Consider the following 27,231-nt stretch of genomic DNA (forward strand, 5'->3'; position numbering starts at 1 on the left):
TGGTACTACAACCTAGCATGGTGGCTGTTGTGAGCTGTATTTCTAGGACTAGAACTTCACTCTTAAGCAGGTAATAAATATTGCTCCTTTGGAGAAACAACTTTTATTCAGCTGTATTTAAAACTGCAATGTGGAACAAAAAAGGTTGGAACATAATTAGCTTAGAAGAGCACACACCCCAAAAAATGGACATTCCACTGAGACAGCATTGAGCCGTCTGTCGCGCCACTGACATAACTACTGTGGCATGTTAAAGCTATGTGTGCCCCAGCTCCATCCAGTTATTAAGTCATGATCTTCTGGAGGTCAGGGGTCAGCCACTAACTTAATCACACAACTTGACCAGTTAGCATAATACACTTCACCCTGTTTTTCCATCACAGTGCAGCTAGCCCTTACCTTTTACAATACATTAAAAAGGCAAGTTTGGGATATATGAAAATTTCCATTACAATCTTGAACATTTTAATTAACAAACTTGTAAACAACTCCATGTTTGCAGCAGAGGGCTGCGAGTGCTTGGCTTGCCAGGGAGCGGAGGGCTGCCTGAGTCTCCTTGTTCTTTTGCCCGACAGTTCTGGAACCACACCTAAACAGCCAGAATGGAACATGTCAAACGTCATTGTTTTTACCTTCGATATGTTCATTCATCAGACACAAACACCACATTTTTCATTAAACCTGAGTAGAGTAGCAGTTGGTAAGAAAGTTTGGCAAAAACAATCTCTAAGCCATTAGATGGGGGGGCAGAACATACTCTAAAGCTGATCTAAGAAATTGATTTTTTTTAAAAATGGTCATGGTTTTACTAGGTGAGCGGTGTAGAGCCTCTGAACAGAGTTAGAATCAGGAGCACAAGGCTCTCATAGTAGGTGTCAGAAAAGTTATTTTGTTTTGTCATCACTGGCTCTAGAAGTTCAGGTAAGTAGAAAAACAGCTGGGGTACCTGCACTTCCTGGATTTCCTTCATCACATGATCTCTCCTTCACCAATCAGCTTCAACCATGGGCCTGCTTGATCTGTAAGAGAGCTGATTTAGAGTTTTCCAGTCTCCAAACAGGAGAGCTTGTACTCAGTGTAGAGCCTCAGAGCAGAGTTAGAATCAGGAGCACAAGGCTCTCATAGTAGGTGTCAGAAAAGTTATTTTGTTTTGTCATCACTGGCTCTAGAAGTTCAGGTAAGTAGAAAAACAGCTGGGGTACCTGCACTTCCTTCGTCACATGATCTCTCCCTCGCCAATCAGCTTCAACCATGGGCCTGCTTGATCTGTAAGAGATGATTTAGAGTTTTCCAGTCTCCAAACAGGAGAGCTTGTACTCAGTGTAGAGCCTCAGAACAGAGTTAGAATCAGGAGCACAAGGCTCTCATAGTAGGTGTCAGAAAAGTTATTTTGTTTTGTCATCACTGGCTCATTGCATTGTTGTCCATATTGTTCATTTGAATGTTTCTATAGGCTGGAAAGCGGCCAGCCACAGTAACGTCATTACCAAGCACATTAGGCATCAAAAATAGTATGTTCAAATTTACAACACTAGTTGACAGATTAACATTAGTTTAGTTTGAGGGTTTAGGTTGGTTGAGGGGCAGTTCTATGGGCGTATGTGAAGCCCTCTAACATGCTTGCGTGTAAAAAGGGCTATACAAATAAATTTGATTTGATTTTAGACAGGCCACAACTGGTCAACACGTGCGCAGCATCAAACTTGTACACGTGGGACAAATTTAACAAACGCGTTCGCGGGTAAGGAATTTGGGAAAACCCACTGATCCATGAAAATGTACTTTACAGCGGTAGCAGATATTTAACTATAAGAAACTTTTTCCAACTATAAAACATTAAAATTTAATTCTCACGTTAGTTAAATGTGCATTGCAGACTGCTAGCAAGCACAGTCCAATGCTAACGATGTTTTAACTTATTGCCAGCTTGCAACTCGCCACATAGCAAGCCATCTAGCTAGCTCAGTTCGCTCATTATCTAGTTGCTTACCAGAAAACTTGTTAGATAGGTGGTTTGTTGACTGCAGTGCTGTAACAAGCAGGGAAACTTCATAGCGTCGATATCTAGCGTTACGTTAATGTTTGGCGTCATGCTCTGTTTTTCGAGAGTGGAAAGGCCTTCTAGCCGCAAAGAGGAGGACTTTATAGTGAGAATTATTCTGTGACGGAATTTCCGGTCTTGTCGGCCAATCACGTTCATCTACAGTTTTAAACTACAAGAGCTCCCAGCGTGGCTAGGTAGGGAGATTTGTGGTGCTTTTCACTTTTCTTCGGGAACTGGTGGGGGGGCAGGGTCGAAGATTTAAAAGTTAATGTCAACATCATAACGTCCTGAAAAATACCTGGTATTTACCTGGGCATCCAGTAAATATTTAATATGAACGAGAATGATGCATTAAAGCTAGCAAAAGCTAGTAAGGCTAACTAGCTAGCTACTTCAAATAGCTCGAATATGCTGTTGAAATTAACTTCTCAATCTTCTTGGCTAACATTTAGCATACGTTTACATTTATTCATTTAGCAGACGCTTTTATCCAAAGCGACTTCCAAGAGAGAGCTTTACAAAAGTGCATAGCACTGATCATAACAACAACATAGACCCAAACATTGCGGGTAGCCAAAACATGGAAGCATAACTACATTGTGAAAAACCAAATAAGTTCCAAAGGCCAGAACCACAAGAGCATGTACTTAAACAAGTTACAATTCAACAACATGAACCTCAAAAGTGCAAGAGTGTACCTGTAGAAAAAGCAAGCAACAATATATTTCGCAGCAAGTACAAGAATTTTAAATCAGTTACAACTAACCAACAAGAGCAACAAGTCTCTCAATAAGAGTCATTTGTGATCCTGGAGGAAACTAACACCAGGTCCAGCAAATCATTCCTAAGAACCGTTATACTCCCGGAACAAGTGCGTCTTGAGCCTTTTCTTGAAGCTGGGGAGACAGTCAGTGTCTCTGATGGAGGTGGGGAGTTGATTCCACCATTGGGGGGCCAGACAGGAGAAGAGCTTGGGTTGGGCTTGAGTTGGGACTGGGCGCTCGTGAGTATTTGTATTACAAGCGTTCAAATTTATTTTACAAGCTTGCAAAACTGTTTTTTCCACATTACGGAGTTTCAAATCGTGTCCATTAAGGTTTCAGTGTTCTGAGACCAATTTTACCTCATAAAGCTACAATACCATTGATGGAACATCAACCATATTTAATAAAATATGTGTATTCTTATGTTTAATGTCTACGTTGTATTTTGTCTGTGTTTGTAATGGCCTCAATGACAGTAGCCTACAGTTGAACTGAACTGGACCTTCTCAGTTGTGATCTTGGATATTATATGATATTTTCAATCTATGGTGTGAGCTTGGATCAGTATATAACATATTCAACCTGATGTGAGGCGCGATGTTGGAATATTACATTAGGCTGGTCATAGTCAGTGATGGGATTCAATTTAACTTCTTAATTTAAACATTTATTCTTGTCACAACTGTACAACTCAACAACTCACTCAAACAACCCATTCAACATAACCTCGGCTCAATGTTAATCATATTTCAATGCAATATTTTGTACCTGTACCACACATCTGTTTTAAAGAGCCTTAAATGAAATAGTCCATCTGGTTTAGGAATGGTCACCATAGCTACTGAAATACTACTGATACTGATGAGGACATTGGGTTAGAGAGAGAGAGGTCTGGGTTTGTAGGCTAGGAGCTCTCTATGGAGGTCTATGTATGTCTATGAAGGGCCTTTGAGGGATATCAAGCCTATGAATGTTCTATGAGGGATACAGGCTGTCTACATAAGTCTATGAAGGGCCTATGATGTGTATGAACCATATGAGGCTGATGAGGGATCTAGGGGGTCTATGAAAGTGTCTTAATGGTCTACGAAGATCTAAGGGTCAATGAATGGTCTATGAAGCATCAATGATGACAGTTTATGTCTATGAAGGGCCTATGGTGTCTGTGGAAAGCCTTGTAAAGAATTTTATGTGAGTCTATGAAAGGTGTCTCTGGGGCAGCAGAGGATGCAGATAAAGGGATCAACCTTACAACGATAAACAAGAACCACCAACCTCAAACAAAAGAGACACTAAAGGCACAGAGATGTGGAGGAGGATAGGAGAGCTGAGGAGAGGGGAGCTGAGGAGAGGAGAGCTGAGGGGAGGAAAGCTGAGGAGAGGGGAGCTGAGGAGAGGGGAGCTGAGGAGAGGAAAGCTGAGGAGAGGGGAGCTGAGGAGAGGGGAGCTGAGGAGAGCTGAGGAGAGGAAAGCTGAGGAGAGGAGAGCTGAGGAGAGGAGCTGAGGAGAGGAGAGCTGAGGAGAGGAGAGCTGAGGGGAGGAGAGCTGAGGAGAGGAGCTGAGGAGAGGAGCTGAGGAGAGGAGAGCTGAGGAGAGCTGAGGGGAGGAAAGCTGAGGAGAGGGGAGCTGAGGAGAGGAAAGGTGAGGAGAGGGGAGCTGAGGAGAGGGTAGCTGAGGGGAGGAAAGCTGAGGAGAGGAGAGCTGAGGAGAGGAGCTGAGGAGAGGGGAGCTGAGGAGAGGGGAGGGAGGAGGAGAGGTAAGGAGAGGGGAGAGCTGAGGAGAGCTGAGGGGAGGAGAGCTGAGGGGAGGAGAGGACTGGGGAGGTGAGGAGATGGGAGGAGAGGGGAGGAGAGGTGAGGTGAGGAGAGGAAAGGAGAGGTGGACTGTGCTGGATGGGGCTTTTTGGAACTATTTCCTGTCAGCCAGTCATAAATAAATCTATTTAGTAATATGCCATATGTATATAATAGGGTTATCAACAGCAGTCAGTCTAGATAGTAATATTACCATACCTATCATCACCATATCTAACTGAATCACACTGGAGACTGGCCCATATACGCCAGCGGCAGGGTTAGGGACACAGCACACACCCACGCTACCATGACAACAACATACAACAACAACAACACTGACAGTGAAACAGGAGACTACAGAGGGCAGGAAGAACACACACTGTCTGTGCAAGTCCTGTGTGTGTGTCTGGATTTATTGTGTGTTTGTGTGTGTCTGTCCCTAAAGAGACATGCGACAGCCCTGGTGTGTGTCTGGGTTTATTGTGTGTTTGTGTGTGTGTGTGCGACAGCCTCTCAAGGAGGAAGATGAGGAAAAGGAAGATGCTTGTGCTTTTCAGTCCTCACAGCTGAGCTGTGATTGGCTGTGCTCTAGAGGTCAGAAGTTGTGTATGCGTGGCCTCCAGGTCATTGAGGGATACAGGTGGAGGATGTAGTTCTCCAGCACAGTTACAGACCACCAGGCAGGCCTGCCGGCATCAGGGTCAGGGAGTGTGGCTTTAATCCAGCATGGCATCCAGTTGGTCCGCCAGGTCGTCAAACATGCTGCCGATGTCGTCCAGGATATTGCCTGGCAACGTAGCATGGGCCTGCGACAGAGAACTACACACAGAGAGAAGTGGGTGAACCTGTGTGTGCGTCTGCATGTGTGTGAGTGTGTCTGCGTGTGTGAGTGTGTCTGCGTATTTGAGTGTGTGTGTGTGAGTGTGTCTGCGTGTGTGTGTGTGCGAGTGTGTTTGTCTGCGTGTGTGTACTCACTCGTGGTGTCCATCATCCTGGATCTTCTGTTGCATGTCCTGAGAAGCTGCAGTCTCCATCTCTTCTCTCCTCTGCACCTCCTCCTCCATGCTCCTCTCCTCCCTCTCCTTCTCCTCTTTCCCCCTCTCCTCCCTCTCCTCCCCCTCCCTCAGGTTGGCCAGGTCTATGGAGAGGCCAGCAATGGAGGAACGGGGGGGTTTGACTGGGTGGTGTGCGGAGCCAGGGGTGGAGGCAGGGGTGGATGGTGTGTTTGCGGGGGATGAAGGGGCGGGGAAGGGGGAGGCGTGGGGGAGACCAGGAGACAGAGAGGGGGATGGAGGAGCAGGGATGGGAGAGGAGGGTTTGGGCGAGGCTGTGAGCGAAGCAACTGCTGCCTTGGTTGGTTTAGGGGCCGTGGGGGGGGGGACTCTCTTAATCCCTGGGGAGGGAGGAGGAGGGGGGAGGATGGAGAACAGAAAATGTTATTCAGAACGTAAAAAAAGAAAGAAATGCTAAGTATTCCAACATTTCGATCTGAGTCTGTGTGTGAGGTTGTGTATGTGTGATGGTGGGTGTCTGTGTGAGGGTGTGTGTGAGGGTGTGTTCTCACCCGGGCTGGGCAGGGCCTCTGGGCCAGGCAGGGGGACAGTCCTGGTGGGGGTGGGGGGGTCCTGTCTCGTCTGGGGGAGGGTGGAGGAGGGGACAGTAGGTCTCAATGTCTTCCTGCTCTCCATCCACTCACAGCTCTCCCTGGCTGGCTCCGGCCTATCAGACGCCTGTGCAGGCGGCCGCCGCCTCATGACCACGCCCCCGTTCTGCTGTGGGGGGGCGGGGCTTTGCTGGACGCCCTCTGATTGCTCTGGCTCTGGTTGGCTGCTGGGAGGCATGCCGGGTTCTGGTTGGTCGGATCCTCGTGGGCGTCGCCGGATGGTGTCTGTCTCTCCATCGGAGCAGGGGAGGGGGCGTGGCCTACGGCGCAGTGTTGCCATGCCATCCGTGATGCTCTCTGCTGTTGACGTGACAACCGTGGAGCGTGGGCGGGGCTCAGGGCGGGGCTGGGCAGGTTGCTGTGGAGACAGGATCTGGGGGGTGGGGTCAGGAGTTAGTGGGCCGCTGATGGTCCGGCGGCGGTTCAGGACGTCGTCTTCATCAGAACCCAGACCACCTGACCCAGCCTGCCGCCGCAGCAGGGCTGGGCTCACCTGCAGCACACAGACACACACACAGTAGTTAGACACACACACATGTAGGTAAACACACATATGTTGTTAAACACACACCTGCAGGTAGGTTGCACTGTGGCTCCCCAGGTTCCTGGGCAGAGTTTTGGCTCCGCTCCCCATGGATGTTTCCAACATGGCCGCCAGGCTCCTGACACTGCCACCTGCGCCCTCCGAGCGCTGCAGCCCCGCCCCCCCCTCCCTGCGCCCCGCCAGACCTCCGCAGTCACTTGCCCTCCTCTCCCGATAGGCTGGCAGCGCCAGTAGCCCCTCCCCCTCCCCGTCGCCCCCGGAGATGGAGGAGCAGGAGCGCTTTGGCGGGGTCGGGGGCCGGCCTTTGCGTCGTGGACGCAGCGTGACTGATGATTGGCTGCGGTTGACGGTGGCGTCGTAAGGGGCGGGGCTCTGGGTGGAGCTGCTGCGGCACACGTATCTAGGGGCGGAGTCAGGCGTCAGGAGACCTTCAGTCTCCAGGGAGTAGCCAATCAGGCAGCGCCCCTCCTCCGAAGGCAGGCACAGCAAGGGTACAGACACACCACCATCACGGACCGACGAATCAGACGCCTGCATGGAGGGGCGGGGCCTGGCTTTGGGGCAGGAGGACTGGGTCTTGGTGGGGGTCTGGGGGGGGGTATGAGAGGGGGAGGCGGTGTCTGGGCAGGGTCTGGCGAGGGGGGCAGGTCTAGAGGGAGGAGGGGTGGAGCTACGGTCTCCAGTCTGCAGGTCCTTTAGTCTCCTCACCGCCAGCATCAGCTTCTTCTGGTGACCTAGGAGACACACAGCATCAGTCTAGCTATCGTCATGGTTACACACAGCATCAGTCCAGTTGTAGTTATGGTTACATGCAACATCAGCCTGATTGTAGTCATAGTTACACAGAGCATCAGTCTATCTGTTACCTGGCCCCAGTTAACCCTAATCCACACCAATCACTGTGTCTGTAGTCATGGTTACTTTGCTCTCTGTCTGTAGTTTTGGTTAACCAGCACAGAAATGCAGTATATCTGTAGTCATGGTTACCAAGCTTGGTCATGCAGTCCTAAAATGTAGTCATGGTTTCCAAACTTGGGGATGCTGTATCTGTCAGTTGTCATAGTTACCCAGCTTGGTGATGTTGTATCTGTTTGTTGTCACAGTTACCCGGCTTGGTGATGCTGTATCTGTCTGTTGTCATGGTTACCTGGCTTGGTGATGCTGAATCTGTCTGTTGTCATAGTTACCCAGCTTGGTGATGCCGATCTCCTGGAGGTCATCCCAGCTGAGCTCAGAGACAAAGTCCATGTTCTCATAGCCGTTCTGGACCAGAACCTGGTAGTACTGGTGCAGACCTATTAGAGACAGCCAGTCTGCCAGGCTGGCCTGCAGGAACACATACACACACATGCACACAATTTCAGGCAAAGTGTTTTTCCCACACAGTATCATGCCCATACATGGTGAATGTAACTGTACAGGTGTGTGTGTATGTTTTAGGTACAGGTTTTTGTGCGTATATGTTTTAGGTACAAGTGTATTCTTACAGGTCGGTATTCTGGCAGCCACTCTGTGGAAGGCAACTTGCTGATCTCAGCTGTCAGCTTCTTACGATGTCCTGGCTTAGTCACTCCAATAGCAGTCAGATCCTAACACACACAAGCATGCATGCACACACACACACAAGCACGCATGCACACACAAGCACACATGCACACACACAAGCACGCATGCACACACACACAAGCACGCATGCACACACAAGCACACATACAAGCACGCATGCACACACACACAAGCACGCATGCACACACACATGCACACACACAAGCACACATGCACACACACACAAGTACGCATGCACACATACACACAAGCATGCATGCACACACATACACACGCATTCACACACACACACGCGCATGCACACACACACATAAACACGCATGCATGCGCACACACACACACAAGCATGCACACATACACACAAGCAGGCAAACACACATGTGCACATAGGCACGCACACACATGCAGAGGACAGTTATTGTTACACACCCGGGTACAATGTGTTGCTTTCGCTTGCACACATACAGAGACACCGATATTTGCACATTACAGTTATACATTACAGACACAGACACACACACTCGCAGACACAGTCACACACCCAGACACACACAGACACACACACACACACACACACAGATACACACACAGACACACACACAGACAACTCTACTACAGGTTGTTCGTCACATGCAAAACAGGTTGCATCAAGTATATACAAATGATGCAGGCAGAATGAGAGGTGATTGGCTATCTCTGAGGACTCACACCGGGGTCAGGTGACACAGACAGGAGGGTTATGATGACATCATCCGGGTCAGAGGTCAGGGAGTGGTCTGATAGCTGATTGGCCAGCTGGGCTGGGTGGAGCCTGGACAGACAGACAGGGGGCGGGGCTGGAGAGCAGGGCTGAGGTCAGGTGACCTTACCTCAGGGCTCATGCAGCTAACGGTGTCGAGGTCATATCCTGCCGTGAGGAAGTGGGTGGTGTAGAACTGCAGCTGAAACTCACTGAGCCACGCCACTACTGCCTCGTTCTAGAACACAGAACATTCTCTCAGCTCTAGAACTGCCTCGTTCTAGAACACAGAACACTCTCTCAGCTCTAGAACTGCCTCGTTCTAGAACACAGAACACTCTCTCAGCTGGTTCTAGAGAACACAGTGTGGGCCTGCAGGCCGGGGCTCTGTCTGTGTCTCCATGGTGACGGGCCAGTCCACAGAGCAGGATAACTCACCTTCCCATCAGCCACCTCTGCTTCTACCTTCCGTTCAAATGACCTCTGCTCTTGAGCACAGGAGGCTGAAAGAGAAGGAGAGAGAGGAGAGGAGAGAGAGAAGAGGAAATAGCGATGGACAGAGATGAAGAGAGAAGGAGAAAGGAGATAGAGATGGACAGAGGAGGATAAAGGAGATAGAGATGAAGAGAGGAGGAGAAAGGAGATAGAGATGAAGAGAGGAGGAGAAAGGAGATAGAGATGGAGAGAGAATGAGAGAAAAGAAGAGAGAGTGCAAGCATGTTGTAAATACTTTGAGTGATTGAGGGTGTGTGTGTAGGTGCGTTTGTGACTGTGTGTTTGTGTCTGTGTGTGTATGTAGGTGTGGTGTGTGTCTGTATGTATGTGTTGTCTGTGTATGTGTGATGTGTGTCTGTGTGTGTCTGTGTGCCATGTGAATGTGTGGTGTGTGTCTGTGTGTATATGTGTGTATGTGTGGTGTGTGTCTGTGTGTGTGTGTGTGTATGTGTGGTGTGTGTCTGTGTGTGTATGTGTGGTTTGTGTCTGTGTGAACGTGTGGTGTGTGTATGTGTGTAGGTGTATGTGTGTCTGTGTGTGTGTATGTGTGGTGTGTGTCTGTGTGTGTATGTGTGGTGTGTGTCTGTGTGTGTAGGTGTATGTGTGTGTCTGTGTGTGTCTGTGTGTGCATACCTGCTGACTGCTCCACTGATCGTGACTGCTCCAGTAGATGCTCTTTGGCTTTCACTGACTGGGACAAGACAGTAGCAAGAAGCTACAGAGGACATGCACACACACACCATGTAAACATGTTCAGTGAGAGTACAGTACACACTGTGAGGCAAGTAGGAACCAGGAAAACCAACACACCTTAACTCCCTCTGCCTGTGCATGGAGACCTGGAGCGTTCAGCCCGTGTGTGTTGAGGCCAGACATGTTGCTAGCGTGTGAGCTATGGGGAGGCATGTTGCTAGCGTGTGAGCTAGGGGGAGGCATGTTGCTAGCGTGTGAGCTAGGGGGAGGCGTGTTGATCGTCTGTATGTTTCCCGAGGCCTGGCTGCTGCCTGTGGAACGAACACTACTTATACTGGCCACACTGCCACTCCTGTCTCCTCCTGTTACATACACCAACACATATTACACACACACACATATTATAAACACACACACATTATAAATACACTTGCACACACATATATACATATATGGATGGGTGTGTGAGTTTGTGTGGGTGGTTAGGGTTAGGGTTAGCTAGCTAGAGTCTAACCTGCCAGGGGCTTCCTCAGAACCCAGATGTTAGGGTTAGCTAGCTAGAGTCTAACCTGCCAGGGGCTTCCTCAGAACCCAGATGTTAGGGTTAGCTAGCTAGAGTCTAACCTGCCAGGGGCTTCCTCAGAACCCAGATGTTAGGGTTAGCTAGCTAGAGTCTAACCTGCCAGGGGCTTCCTCAGAACCCAGATGTTAGGGTTAGCTAGCTAGAGTCTAACCTGCCAGGGGCTTCCTCAGAACCCAGATGTTAGGGTTAGCTAGCTAGAGTCTAACCTGCCAGGGGCTTCCTCAGAACCCAGATGTTAGGGTTAGCTAGCTAGAGTCTAACCTGCCAGGGGCTTCCTCAGAACCCAGATGTTAGGGTTAGCTAGCTAGAGTCTAACCTGCCAGGGGCTTCCTCAGAACCCAGATGTTAGGGTTAGCTAGCTAGAGTCTAACCTGCCAGGGGCTTCCTCAGAACCCAGATGTTAGGGTTAGCTAGCTAGAGTCTAACCTGCCAGGGGCTTCCTCAGAACCCAGATGTTAGGGTTAGCTAGCTAGAGTCTAACCTGCCAGGGGCTTCCTCAGAACCCAGATGTTAGGGTTAGCTAGCTAGAGTCTAACCTGCCAGGGGCTTCCTCAGAACCCAGATGTTAGGGTTAGCTAGCTAGAGTCTAACCTGCCAGGGGCTTCCTCAGAACCCAGATGTTAGGGTTAGCTAGCTAGAGTCTAACCTGCCAGGGGCTTCCTCAGAACCCAGATGTTAGGGTTAGCTAGCTAGAGTCTAACCTGCCAGGGGCTTCCTCAGAACCCAGATGTTAGGGTTAGCTAGCTAGAGTCTAACCTGCCAGGGGCTTCCTCAGAACCCAGATGTTAGGGTTAGCTAGCTAGAGTCTAACCTGCCAGGGGCTTCCTCAGAACCCAGATGTTAGGGTTAGCTAGCTAGAGTCTAACCTGCCAGGGGCTTCCTCAGAACCCAGATGTTAGGGTTAGCTAGCTAGAGTCTAACCTGCCAGGGGCTTCCTCAGAACCCAGATGTTAGGGTTAGCTAGCTAGAGTCTAACCTGCCAGGGGCTTCCTCAGAACCCAGATGTTAGGGTTAGCTAGCTAGAGTCTAACCTGCCAGGGGCTTCCTCAGAACCCAGATGTTAGGGTTAGCTAGCTAGAGTCTAACCTGCCAGGGGCTTCCTCAGAACCCAGATGTTAGGGTTAGCTAGCTAGAGTCTAACCTGCCAGGGGCTTCCTCAGAACCCAGATGTTAGGGTTAGCTAGCTAGAGTCTAACCTGCCAGGGGCTTCCTCAGAACCCAGATGTTAGGGTTAGCTAGCTAGAGTCTAACCTGCCAGGGGCTTCCTCAGAACCCAGATGTTAGGGTTAGCTAGCTAGAGTCTAACCTGCCAGGGGCTTCCTCAGAACCCAGATGTTAGGGTTAGCTAGCTAGAGTCTAACCTGCCAGGGGCTTCCTCAGAACCCAGATGTTAGGGTTAGCTAGCTAGAGTCTAACCTGCCAGGGGCTTCCTCAGAACCCAGATGTTAGGGTTAGCTAGCTAGAGTCTAACCTGCCAGGGGCTTCCTCAGAACCCAGATGTTAGGGTTAGCTAGCTAGAGTCTAACCTGCCAGGGGCTTCCTCAGAACCCAGATGTTAGGGTTAGCTAGCTAGAGTCTAACCTGCCAGGGGCTTCCTCAGAACCCAGATGTTAGGGTTAGCTAGCTAGAGTCTAACCTGCCAGGGGCTTCCTCAGAACCCAGATGTCCTCAATGCTGCCGCCCTGCTGGCCCAGTGTAGGGGAGCCTGGGGGGCTGGAACCCCTCGTACCTGGAGCACACACACACACACCACACACACACACACCATACACACACACACCACACACACACACACCATACACACACACACCACACACACACACACACACCATACACACACCATACACACACCATACACACACACACCATACACACACACACCATACACACACACACCATACACACACACACCATACACACACACACACACCATACACACACACACCATACACACACACACCACACACACACACACACACCATACACACACCATACACACACCATACACACACACACCATACACACACACACCATACACACACACACCATACACACACACACCATACACACACACACACACCATACACACACACACACCATACACACACACACCATACACACACACACCATACACACACACACACACCATACACACACACCACACACACACACACACACCATACACACACACCACACACACACACACACACCATACACACACACCATACACACACACACCATACACACACACACACACCATACACACACACCATACACACACACACACACACACCATACACACACACACCATACACACACACACCATACACACACACACACCATACACACACACACCATACACACACACACACACACCATACACACACACACACACCATACACACACACCATACACACACACACACCATACACACACACACCACACACACACCATACACACACACACACACCATACACACACACACACACCATACACACACACACACACCATACACACACACACCACACACACACACACACCATACACACACACACACCATACACACACACACCACACACACACCATACACACACACCACACACACACACACACCATACACACACACCATACACACACACCATACACACACACCATACACACACACACACACCATACACACACACACACACCATACACACACACACACACCATACACACACACACCATACACATACACCATACACACACACACCATACACACACACACACACCATACACACACACACCATACACACACACACACACCATACACACACACACCATACACACACACCATACACACACACCATACACACACACACCATACACACACACACCATACACACACACCATACACACACACACACCATACACACACACCATACACACACACACACCATACACACACACACACACCATACACACACACCATACACACACACACACCATACACACACACACCATACACACACACACCATACACACACACACCATACACACACACACACACCATACACACACACACACACCATACACACACACACACCATACACACACACACACACCATACACACACACACACACACCATACACACACACACACACCATACACACACACCATACACACACACACCATACACACACACACACACCATACACACACACACCACACACACACACACACACCATACACACACACACCATACACACACACACACACCATACACACACACACACACCATACACACACACACCATACACACACACACACCATACACACACACACCACACACACACACACACACCATACACACACACACACACCATACACACACACACCATACACACACACACACCATACACACACACACCATACACACACACACACACCATACACACACACACACACCATACACACACACACCATACACACACACACACCATACACACACACACCATACACACACACACACACCATACACACACACCATACACACACACACACACACACCATACACACACACACACACACACCATACACACCCACACACACACCATACACACACACACACCATACACACACACACACCATACACACACACACACCATACACACACACACCATACACACACACACACACCATACACACACACACACACCATACACACACACCATACACACACACACACACACACACCATACACACACACACACACACACACCATACACACCCACACACACACCATACACACACACACACCATACACACACACACACACACACACCATACACACCCACACACACACCATACACACACACACACCATACACACACACACCATACACACACACACACACACACACCATACACACCCACACACACACCATACACACACACACACCATACACACACACACCATACACACACACACACACCATACACACACACCATACACACACACCATACACACACACCATACACACACACCATACACACACACACACACACACCATACACACACACACACACCATACACACCCACACACACACCATACACACACACACACCATACACACACACACACCATACACACACACACACCATACACACACACACCATACACACACACACACACCATACACACACACACACACCATACACACACACCATACACACACACACACACACACACCATACACACACACACACACACACACCATACACACCCACACACACACCATACACACACACACACCATACACACACACACACACCATACACACCCACACACACACCATACACACACACACACACCATACACACACACACACACCATACACATACACACACACCATACACACACACACACACCATACACACACACACCATACACACACACACACACACACACACCATACACACACACACACACCATACACACACACCATACACACACACACACACACACCATACACACACACACACACACCATACACACCCACACACACACCATACACACACACACACCATACACACACACACACCATACACACACACCATACACACACACACACACACACACCATACACACACACACACACCATACACACACACCATACACACACACACACACACACACACACACACCATACACACCCACACACACACCATACACACACACACACCATACACACACACACACACCATACACACACCATACACACACACACACACTCACACCAGCACACACATGCACACACGCACACACATACACACAGCATCCGTAACTGTCAGAAAAACCCCATGAAAAAGGAAGCACAGCCATTCATCACACTCATACACTCACACTTATACACACACAGTAATTGTAACACACACACACTTACTAGACTATACTAGAGGGGAAGGAACCAATGGCATGAAAGATTGTGTTGGAGAGCCAGTAGCAGCCAATCAGAGTGCACCAGGCAGGATACTGCCTCCACTTGAAGCAATCAAGTGTTAAAAACTGTAGAGTAATCTGATAGTTGGCTGGTCTGGTAATCTGATAATTTGGTAGTCAGGGTAACTGGTCTGGTAGTCTGGTAGTCAGGGTAACTGGTCTGGTAGTCAGGGTAACTGGTCTGGTGGTCTAATAGTGTGCTAGCCAGGGTAACTGGTCTGGTAGTCTGGTAGTCAGGGTCACTGGTCTGGTGGTCTGATAGTGTGGTAGCCGGGTTAACAGGTCTGGTAGTCAGGGTAACTGGTCGGGTAGTCTGGTAGTCAGGGTAACTGTTCTGGTGGTCTGGTAGTCAGGGTAACTGGTCTGGTGGTCTGCTGGGTGAAATGACGCTATTGTCTTCTGGGTGGTGGGATGCTATTGGCTCTTATGCTGGTGGGCGGGATGATGTAATATGTTGTTGCCATAACTGATGTTACTTTATGTTAATAAGATCAGATGGTTGCTAGGTACCTGTCTGACTGTGCTGCTCCTGATTCGTGGAGAGAAGAGGGGCAGGGGGAGGAGGGGTGGAGAGGGGAGGGGCAGGGGTGGCAGAGGGGAAGAGAGGAGGGGGGGGGGGAGGAAGTGTAGCATAGCCAAAGGAGGAGAACAGAGGAATCTGGGTGAAGGAGTGAGTTTCAGGAGAAGAAGGAAGAGGAAAGAAATGAGAGGCGTGGCCGTTGACAGGGAGGGCAGGGCAAGGGGATTGGGCGGGTCTACGCAACAGGAGGGTGTGGCTCTGTGGGGAGGGGGTGTGGCCTATGTGCAGACCAGGAAGAGGAAAGGCAAACGACAACAACCCAAACACAAGTCAGTCAAAATATAAACTAACACTGAAGAAAATATAAACGGATTTTAAAGAAATAAACTAATGAATATAATAATTTATGTAAGAAATCTAAAGAAAGTATAAACTTATATGAGCTAAAATACAACTAATATTAGAAGATAAAATACAAACTTAGAATGAAGAACTTACGAAGCAAAAACAATGGAATCTAACATGAAGCATAGAGGTGAACCATGCAAACTGAATGGTGGCAGAGCCAGGAACTGTAGGAGGAGAGAGGTAGAGAGGGAGAGAGGGAGAGAGGGAGAGAGGGAGGGAGGAGGAGGGAGAGAGGGAGAGAGGGAGAGAGACAGGAAGGGAGGAGAGGGAGGAGGGAGGAGAGGGAGGGAGGGAGAGCCGGAGGGGGCTATGGACATCAAGGTTGTGACTGGTGGAGTTTTGCTACTGCTAGAACTCTCATATACTCTCTCTCTCACATCCACACTTCTGCCGCGATGTGATTGGTCACCTGCCCTCTTGATCACCTCCACCATGTTGGATGGGAAGTAGCCCACACGGTCATTTCCTGTCCGGTTGTCATGGATACAACCCTTCCATCTCCCGTCAGTGTGCTGCTCCAAAACCTGACACACACACACCAAACACACACACAACCCGGTGTGAGTGCATGTGAATGTGTGTGTGAGGTGTGAGTGTGAAGTTTGAGAGAGTGTGTGTGTGAAAGTGTGTGTACCGTGATGATGTCTCCAGTCTTGATATTGAGGCTGGTCAGGTCATAGTTGTTGCAGTAGTCCTTCAGCGCTCTCACCTGCATGGCCGCGGACGCATCTATGATACACACACACATACACACACATCACACACATACACGTACACAGTTACTCGAACCCTCCCTCCTCCCCCTCCCTCCTCCCCCTCCTCCTCCTCCCCCCTCCTCCTCCCTCCCCCTCCTCCTCCCTCCTCCTCCCCCTCCTTCTCCCCCTCTGCCCTCCTCCTACCCCTTCTCCCTCCTCCCCCTCCCCCTCCCCCTCCTCCTCCCCCCTCCCACTCCCCCTCCTCCTCCCCCCTCCCACTCCTCCTCCCCCCTCCTCACCTCTCAGCAGCTGCTTGATCTCTCTGCTGGCCTGTGTGGTGGTGAACTGGTTGACGATGTCCAGAGCCGTTTGGCAGAGTGTGTTCCTCACTCCTGCGCTGATCCCACTCTGAGGGTACAAGTGTGTGAGTGTATGTGTGATTGTATGGTGTGTGTAGGGTTAGCGTTAGTGTGTGTGTGTGTGTGTATGGTGTGTGTAGAGTTAGCGTTAGAGGTTAACTCACGTCCAGCAGCAGGCGTACTACCTCTGTCTTACCACAGAGGGCAGCCTGGTGGAGTGCCGTGCCCGACTCTGACTGCCTGTTGATGTCTATACCAGCCTGGATCAGCAGCCTGCAACACACCATACACCATACGCACACACCATACACCATACGCACACACCATACACCATACGCACACACCATACACCATACGCACACACCATACACCATACGCACACACCATACACCATACGCACACACCATACACACACCATACACCATACGCACACACCATACACCATACGCACACTCCATACACCATACGCACACACCATACACACACACCATACACCATACGCACACACCATACACCATACGCACACACCATACACCATACGCACACACCATACACCATACGCACACACCATACACCATACACACACACCATACACCATACACACACACCATACACACACCATACGCACACACCATACACCATACACACACACCATACACACACCATACACCATACGCACACACCATACACCATACACACACACCATACACCATACGCACACACCATACACCATACGCACACACCATACGCACACACCATACACCATACGCACACACCATACACCATACACACACACCATACACACACCATACACCATACACACACACCATACACACACACCATACACCATACGCACACACCATACACCATACGCACACACCATACACACACCATACAGACACACCACACACACCACACACATAGGTTAGACTATGTATGGTTGAATTAGGGTTAGAGTTGTGTGGTTCTGACCGGATGGGTTAGGGTTCTGACCGGATGACATCAATGTGTCCGTTCTTTGCAGCGAGGTGGAGAGGAGAGACTCCGGTGGGGTCCGACGGTTTGGGCTCCAACATGGCGGCACACATGTTACTGCTGAGTAGCAGCTGCACTACCTGCACACACACACACACACCAAAGAGTTACCATGACGACACCCACATCATGACTAGGCAGAGACTTAAAGAGTAAAATGAGGAGGTATAGAGATACAGACAGGCAGACTGACAGGCAGACAGACAGACAGGCAGACAGACAGGCAGGTGATCTGAGAAGGAGGTCTCACCCCGACTCGTCCAAATTCACAGGCCAGGTCCAGAGGAGTCTTCCTTGCTGCGTCTGACAGACATGGGTTTGACTGGTGCTGCAGGAGCATCTCTGACTAGAGACACACATACAGAGACCAGACACATACACACACACATACAGAGACCAGACACACACACATACAGAGACCAGACACATACACACACACATACAGAGACCAGACACACACACATACAGAGATCAGACACACACACATGCAGAGACCAGACACACACACATGCAGAGACCAGACACACATGCAGAGACCAGACACACACACACATGCAGAGACCAGACACACACACATGCATAGACCAGACTCATACACACACACACACACACACAGAGAAACAGAGAAACAGAATCACTTCCTGATTTACATTTAATCATTTAGCACACGCTCTTATCCAGAGCGACTTACAGTAAGTACAGGGACATTCCCCCGAGGCAAGTAGGGTGAAGTGCCTTGCCCAAGGACACAACGTCATTTATCACGGCAGGGAATCGAACCGGCAACCTTCTGATTACCAGCCCGATTCCCTAACCGATCAGCCACCTGACTCCCTGATTGATTGCTTGTTGTTGAAGACTGCCACTGACATTTAAATATTTAAATATGATCTATTGCACTATGCACAAGCCACCTGAATCTCATTAGCACTATGTTACCCATTCATGCTTCTCATTCATATTCATATTCATACTCATATTCTTATATTCTTATATTCTTATTCTTGTTTTTATATAAACCCCTCAAAAAAAGTTCGGAAACGTTATTTAGGTCGATTATTCCTCCCCTTCAATAATACCAATTGGTATTGTATTGTATATTGTTGGAAAGCCTGATTAGTCACCTTTACAACGAGGTACAACTTGTAAGGATCGTGCATTCGTGGAATGAGCAACACAGCTAACCGTGTGGGTAGCAGCCCAAAAATAATTGCCAAAATCCCCTGCAATATTCTTCTGTTGGTATTCACACTCGTTTTGAGCTTCAAGTGGGATCAGCTTGGGCGTGCTGTACATGCCAGAGTGACCAACGCAAACATGTTGGCTGACTTGCGACAAATCCTGGTTGAGGAATGGGATGCCATCCCTCAGCAGTGTGTGACCAGGCTGGTGACCAGCATGAGGAGGAGGTGCCAAGCTGTTAGGGGTTTATATATACGTATATATATATATCTTATATTCTAAATGATTTACTTTTTTTGATTGTTTAGTTCTTAGAATTTGTTAAACTATTGTACTTTTTAACTTAATTTAAGATCCGTATATGTTTATTATGTTTGCACCTTCCTGCCACAGTAAATTATGTGTTTGTGTAAACCTACATGGCAAATAAAACTGAATTCTGCTTCTGATTCTGAGTCCAGCTGTTATAGATAGCCTTGTTAGTGCTGCAGCTCTACTTACACAGGAGCCAGTGATGTCATGTTATTATTACTCACACAGGAGCCAGTGATGTCATGTTATTGTTACTCACACAGGAGCCAGTGATGTCATGTTATTGTTACTCACACAGGAGCCAGTGATGTCATGTTATTATTACTCACACAGGAGCCAGTGATGTCATGTTATTATTAATATTGCATGTTTGCTCAGCAGCTTTCATTCAAAGAGGCGTCCAGTGGCTGTTCAACACCCTGCAGACAAATCAAGTCTCATTTTATTGACCGGAGTGTGGAGTGCTGTGATTGGTTACCCCGTCATAGTGTCCATGCTGGGCCGATAGGTGGAGCGGGATCTGACCCTCCTCTGATTGGCCATTCACCGATGAGCCCGCCTTCAGAAGCATTTTCATTGGTTCAGTCTTTCCCTGCCACGAAGCATAGTGTAGAGGACGCATTCCTGATGACACACACACACACACACCATCACACACACACCATCACACACACACACACCATCACACACACACATCACACACACACACACCATCACACACACACCATGACACACACACCATCACACACACACCAACACACACACACACCATCACACACACCATCACACACACACACACACACCATCACACACACACACACACACACACACACCATCACACACACACCATCACACACACACACACCATCACACACACACATCACACACACACACACCATCACACACACACCATCACACACACCATCACACACACACCATCACACACACACACACCATCACACACACACCATCACACACACACCATCACACACACACACACCATCACACACACACACACCATCACACACACACACACCATCACACACACACCATCACACACACACCATCACACACACACACACACACCAACACACACACACATCACACACACACCATCACACACACACCATCACACACACCATCACACACACACCAACACACAGGAGGAGGGGGATATGGAGTAGGGGAGGAGGGGGGGGGAGGAGGGGGGGGAGAGGAGTAGGGGAGGAGGAGGAGGGGAGGAGGAGGGGGGGAGGAGGTCGGTAAGGAGTAGGGGAGGAGGGGAGGAGGGAGGGGAGGAGGGGGGTATGGAGTAGGGGAGGAGGGGGGGAGGAGGGGGAGGAGGAGGGGGGGGGAGGAGGGGGGTAAGGAGTAGGGGAGGAGGGGGAGGGGAGGAGGGGGGGAGGAGGAGGGGGGGGGAGGAGGTGGGTAAGGAGTAGGGGAGGAGGGGGGTATGGAGTAGGGGAGGGAGGGGGGTAAGGAGTAGGGGAGGAGGAGGGGAGGAGGGGGGGGGAGGAGGGAGGGGGAGGAGGGGGGGAGGAGGGGAGGTACGGGCACCTTTGTTGTCCTTGATGTCCACCGTGGCCTGGGCCTCCAGCAGCAGGGACAGCAGGTCTCTGTTCCCACTGAGGGCTGCATAGTGCAGGGCAGACAGCCTGCACAAACACATAGAGATGTATTTATCCATCTAGTGCAGTAGGAACAGGCCTGCTGTGAGTATATGTGAATATCTTTGGTGACTGGAGAGTGGACTGTCTGTCTGTAATCTCTTTCATGGAATCTGATGCCAAAGAAACATTTCCTCACTGGATGGAAAGTAAAGTAATATTCTATTATTTTACTATTGCAATAGAAGTATGGTCTCTACTGTAGAACTGTGGTGTGTATCTGTATGTGTGTGTGTGTGCATGCGACCATGCTTCAGGGCAGAGAGATTGCTTATTAATGGAAGTAGGTCACAAGAGAGAGGGATGGAGTGCAACACCAAAAGAGACCACACACACACATACACATATACACATACACACACTTTCTGCTCCATACGTGAGGTCTGGATGTTACTATAGTGCTGGTGAGGGGCTAACCCTAACCCCTGTGGTTACTCTCTCTCTAAGAGAGAGGTTGTGACAGAGTGTATCTGTGTGTATGTGTGTGTCTGAGAGAGTGTTCCTGTGTCTTTGGGAACAGGAAGTGTTAGTGTTTGTGTTGTGTCGGAACAGGAAGTGTTAGTGTTTGTATTGTGTCAGAACAGGAAGTGTTAGTGTTTGTGTTGTGTCGGAACAGGAAGTGTTATTATTTGTGTTGTGTCGGAACAGGAAGTGTTAGTGTTGTCGGAACAGGAAGTGTTAGTGTTGTGTCGGAACAGGAAGTGTTAGTGTTGTTGGAACAGGAAGTGTTAGTGTTTGTGTTGTCGGAACAGGAAGTGTTAGTGTTGTGTCGGAACAGGAAGTGTTAGTGTTGTCGGAACAGGAAGTGTTAGTGTTGTCGGAACAGGAAGTGTTAGTGTTGTCGGAACAGGAAGTGTTAGTGTTGTGTCGGAACAGGAAGTGTTAGTGTTGTCGGAACAGGAAGTGTTAGTGTTGTCGGAACAGGAAGTGTTAGTGTTTGTGTTGTCGGAACAGGAAGTGTTAGTGTTTGTGTTGTGTCGGAACAGGAAGTGTTAGTGTTGTCGGAACAGGAAGTGTTAATGTTAGTGTTGTCGGAACAGGAAGTGTTAGTGTTGTCGGAACAGGAAGTGTTAGTGTTTGTGTTGTGTCGGAACAGGAAGTGTTACTGTTGTGTCGGAACAGGAAGTGTTAGTGTTTGTGTTGTCGGAACAGGGAGTCAGATGGCTGAGTGGTTAGGGAATCGTGCTAGTAATCAGAAGGTTGCTAGTTCGATTCCCGGCTATGCCAACCAAATGACGTTGTGTCCTTAGGCAAGGCACTTCACCCTACTTGCCTCGAGAATGTCCCTGTACTTACTGTGAGTCGCTTTGGATAAGCGCGTCTGCTAAATGACTAAATGTAAATGTAACAGGAAGTGTTAGTGTTGTGTCGGAACAGGAAGTGTTAGTGTTTGTGTTGTGTCGGAATACTCGCCGTGAAATATATTATTGTTGCTTGCTTTTTTCCACAGGGTACACTCTTACACTTTTGTGGTTCTTGCTGTTTAATTGTAACTTGTCTAACTACATGCTCTTATTGTTCTTCCCTTTGGGACTTATTTGGTTTTCACAATGTATGCTTCATGTTTGGCTACCCGCAATGTTTGGGGCTATCTCGTTGTTATGATCAGTGACCTATGCACTTTTGTAAAACTCTCTCTTTTCGAAGTCGTTTTGGATAAAAGCGTCTGCTAAATGCATAAATGTAAATGTATGTGTCTGTGCGAAAGAGAGAGAGTGTATCTCTGTGTGTGTGTGTGTGTGTATGTGTGTGTGTGTGTGTGTGAGAGAGAGAGAGTGTATCTCTGTGTGTGTGTGTGTGTGAGAGAGAGATAGTGTATCTCTGTGTGTGTGTGAGAGAGAGAGAGTGTGTATCTCTGTGTGTGTGTGTGAGAGAGAGAGAGAGAGAGAGAGAGATAGTGTATCTCTGTGTGTGTGTATGAGAGAGAGAGAGAGGATAGAGTGTAACTCTGTGTGTGTGTGTATGAGAGAGAGAGAGAGAGAGAGTGTATCTCTGTGTGTGTGTGTGTGTGAGAGAGAGAGAGAGAGAGAGAGAGAGAGAGAGAGAGAGAGAGAGAGAGAGAGATAGTGTATCTCTGTGTGTGTGTATGAGAGAGAGAGAGAGATAGAGTGTATCTCTGTGTGTGTGGTGTGAGAGAGAGAGAGAGAGAGAGAGAGATAGTGTAACTCTGTGTGTGTGTATGAGAGAGAGAGAGAGAGAGAGAGAGAGAGAGAGAGAGAGAGAGAGAGAGAGAGAGAGAGAGAGAGAGAGAGAGAGAGAGAGAGAGAGAGAGAGAGAGAGTATCTGTGTGTGTATGTGTGTAACACTTACCCGTCAGTATCTTGAAAGTTCACATTAACTCTCTTCGCTGTTCCCAACAATTCTAGAACACAAACAAACAGCATATCATGTGAGTATATGAGTGTGTGTGAGTGAGTTTGTAGGAGTGTGTATGGACACACTGTGTGAGTGTGTGTGTATATGAGTGTGTGTGAATATAGACAATAGTGTATGAGTGTGTGTATACGCATGAGTGTGGTGACTGTGTGTATATGAATATGTGTATGTGAGTTTACCATATGCAGAGTAGAGGTGTGCTGGTGTTAACCTAAATATAATTTCTGATTTAACACACACACACACTTAGAACACACAAAACACACATTTATACAACACACACAAAACACACACACACCATACTTGCACATACACACAGAGGGGGTATAATCCTCATCTGATGGGCATAATCTGTAATCTGGGGAAAAGCTGTCTTTCCTCCTCTCTCTTCTCTCCTCTCTCCACCTTTCTCTCCTCCTCTCGCTCTTACTCTCTATACTCCTCTCCTTTCTCCTCTCTCTCCTTTTCTCTCCTCCGGTCTCCTCTCTCACATCCTCTCTTTTTCCACCCTCTTTATGGCTCTTTCTATCCATCTCTGTGTGTGTATGTGTGTGTACACATGGTACCAGGTTTACCTCTGAATTATTAAACAGTTGGGCAGGTTTCTTTGCTGGACACCCCCCCCCCCCCCCTCCCTCCACTCGCCTTCCCCAATCTCCATGTCACTGCTCCTCTCCCTCTCTCCTCCCTCTCCCTCTCTCCTCTCTCTACTCCCTCTCCCTCTTTCCTCTATCTTCTCCCTCTCCGGTCCCTCTCTTCTCCCTTCTCCCTCTACATTGTCAAAATGCACTGATCTGGACATGGTCACATGATGTGTTGTTGCGTTGGAGGAGTAGGACTCTGCTTTTCTCTGTCTGGAATGTTCACAGTCACAGATTAATTTACAAACACACACACAGACAGACAGTGAGAAAGAGGGAGAAAAGCAGGGAGAGGGAGAGAGAGGGAGAGAAACAGGGAGAGGGAGAGAGAGAAACAGGGAGAGGGAGAGAGAGGGAGAGAAACAGGGAAGGAGAGAGAGAGAGAGAGAGAGAGAGAGAGAGAGAGAGAGAGAGAGAGAGAGAGAGAGAAGGGGAGAGGGAGAGAGGGAGGGAGAGAGAGAGAGGGAGAGAGGGAAAGAGAGGGAGAGAAACAGGGGGAGGGAGATGAGAAAGGAGGAGTAAAACTCTGACTGTAATTGAAATCTAATTATCACTTCAACTCCCTGTAGATCACACGTCACTCCCATGAACTCTCTCACACACACTCCCATGAACTCTCTCACACACACACTCCCTCTCACATACACACACTCCCTCTCACACACACACTCACTCACTCTCTCACACACACACTCCCTCTCACACACACACACTCCCTCTCACACACACACACTCACTCACTCTCTCACACACACACTCACTCTCACTCTAATATCACAGGTGTTGTTGCTCCTCCGAACACGTTTCCTCTCCTGACGCCTCACACACACTCACTCACACACTCACACACTCACACACTCACTCACTCACTCGCACATCTAAAACACACACACACTCCTGCCCACTGCAGGCCTGCTCCTGACGCCTAACACACTCACACTCAGTCACTCACTCACACACTTCAAACACACACACTCACACACACTGCAAACACACACACACTTACCTCATACACACAAATACCTCACACATACACCTCACATACACATGCAGACACCTCACACACACACACATGGTGCCTACATTATTACTAAAAACATCTGGCGTCTTTACACACCAGTAATCCCTTCTCTGAGAGCAGTGGTGTAGTGTGTATGACACACACACACACACACACTCACACTTCCCTGAGAACAGTAGTAGTGTCTTTCACATAAGCACAGACACACACACACAGACACACACACTCTTGCAGGAACTAACTGTGTAGCCATGCCCTCTCTGTCATCACATGACCATCATAATCCCATTCAGAGACAAGAGGAAACACAAGTAATACAGCCCTAGTCATACACATAATCAAATCTTATTAAACAGTATGCTTTCTGTATAGTGTTCATGTACACATAACATGATCATAATATTTATACATGTAAATAACCTGTTTACACTTAATATAATCTTAATACATATATACACATATACAGTGTAACCCTATGATATATACTATATATAAATCGAACCCTATTATTTACGTGTGCACTACAGAGAGGTGGAAGGAGAGGGGAGAGCTAACTCCATCGATATGACATCAGATTTGCGACTCAATGCACAACCGTCTGCCATGACGTACTAGGCCTGTGTGTGTGAGGACGCCCGGCCCAGTGTGTGTGTGAGTGAGCGTGAGTGAGGGGGTGGGGTGAAACTCACTTGCTTTCCCCGCTCTGGGTCTCTGTAGAAGCCGCTGAGCCGTCAGCAGATCCTCGGTCTTCACGGCCTGCAGCAGCTCCTGATCCTTCCCCATCTCCCTGCTCTTTTCTCGGTCTGTCTCCTGTTAATCCGTCCCCTACATCCCCCTGCCTGCTCCGGTCCACCGGGTGGAGGTGGAGATGGATTTGGCTGCTCCAACACGGCAAGATGCAAAGCAGATTCCGCTGCTCAAACAACCTCAATAACCTCTAAACCGACCGGCCCCGTTATCCCTCTAAGGCCACGGGACGTCCCTCCGGTCAGGGTGCTCTCGGTCCGCTTTGTCCTCCCTTCAGTAACCTCGCGATCCCACAGAATGTCCGAGTGCTCAGTCCAGCCTGACGTGGGTCCGTGCGTACATGCGTGTGAATCGGGAGCTTCCTCCCGCCGAACACTCGAGCACCATCCTCAGAATATCA

General features: G+C 48.9%; 1 protein-coding gene, 1 long non-coding RNA gene and 3 other non-coding genes across 5 annotated transcripts; all 5 read right to left on the reverse strand.

Annotated features, from left to right (window-relative positions):
• Nucleotides 1–87: 87 nt before the first annotated feature.
• On the reverse strand, nucleotides 88–2,099 carry LOC136965404 (uncharacterized). Its single transcript, XR_010879290.1, has 4 exons — nucleotides 1,991–2,099; nucleotides 1,203–1,266; nucleotides 947–1,019; nucleotides 88–589 (listed from the first exon to the last, which is right to left on the reverse strand). It is a non-coding gene; the product is annotated as an uncharacterized lncRNA (long non-coding RNA).
• Nucleotides 825–909, reverse strand: LOC136965731 (small nucleolar RNA SNORD60). The gene has a single exon (XR_010879338.1). It is a non-coding gene; the product is annotated as a small nucleolar RNA SNORD60 (small nucleolar RNA).
• On the reverse strand, nucleotides 1,081–1,165 carry LOC136965730 (small nucleolar RNA SNORD60). The gene has a single exon (XR_010879337.1). It is a non-coding gene; the product is annotated as a small nucleolar RNA SNORD60 (small nucleolar RNA).
• On the reverse strand, nucleotides 1,326–1,410 carry LOC136965729 (small nucleolar RNA SNORD60). Its single transcript, XR_010879336.1, has one exon. It is a non-coding gene; the product is annotated as a small nucleolar RNA SNORD60 (small nucleolar RNA).
• Nucleotides 2,100–5,246: 3,147 nt separating the features above from the next.
• Nucleotides 5,247–26,867, reverse strand: si:dkeyp-9d4.3 (caskin-1). Its single transcript, XM_067258987.1, has 22 exons — nucleotides 26,774–26,867; nucleotides 24,357–24,408; nucleotides 21,937–22,034; nucleotides 20,858–21,003; nucleotides 19,136–19,231; nucleotides 18,844–18,965; nucleotides 18,015–18,123; nucleotides 17,791–17,899; nucleotides 17,431–17,525; nucleotides 17,206–17,320; nucleotides 16,379–16,666; nucleotides 12,524–12,616; nucleotides 10,422–10,666; nucleotides 10,245–10,326; nucleotides 9,555–9,619; nucleotides 9,247–9,354; nucleotides 8,299–8,400; nucleotides 7,999–8,137; nucleotides 6,839–7,545; nucleotides 6,169–6,760; nucleotides 5,580–5,997; nucleotides 5,247–5,423 (listed from the first exon to the last, which is right to left on the reverse strand). Exons 1-22 carry the CDS (start codon nucleotides 26,865–26,867, stop codon nucleotides 5,321–5,323), a joined length of 3,978 nt encoding a protein of 1,325 aa, XP_067115088.1. The 3' UTR covers nucleotides 5,247–5,320.
• Between the last annotated feature and the right edge of the window lie 364 nt (nucleotides 26,868–27,231).

This window comes from Osmerus mordax, chromosome 21, assembly GCF_038355195.1.
Source record: "Osmerus mordax isolate fOsmMor3 chromosome 21, fOsmMor3.pri, whole genome shotgun sequence".
Taxonomy (NCBI): Eukaryota; Metazoa; Chordata; class Actinopteri; order Osmeriformes; family Osmeridae; genus Osmerus; species Osmerus mordax.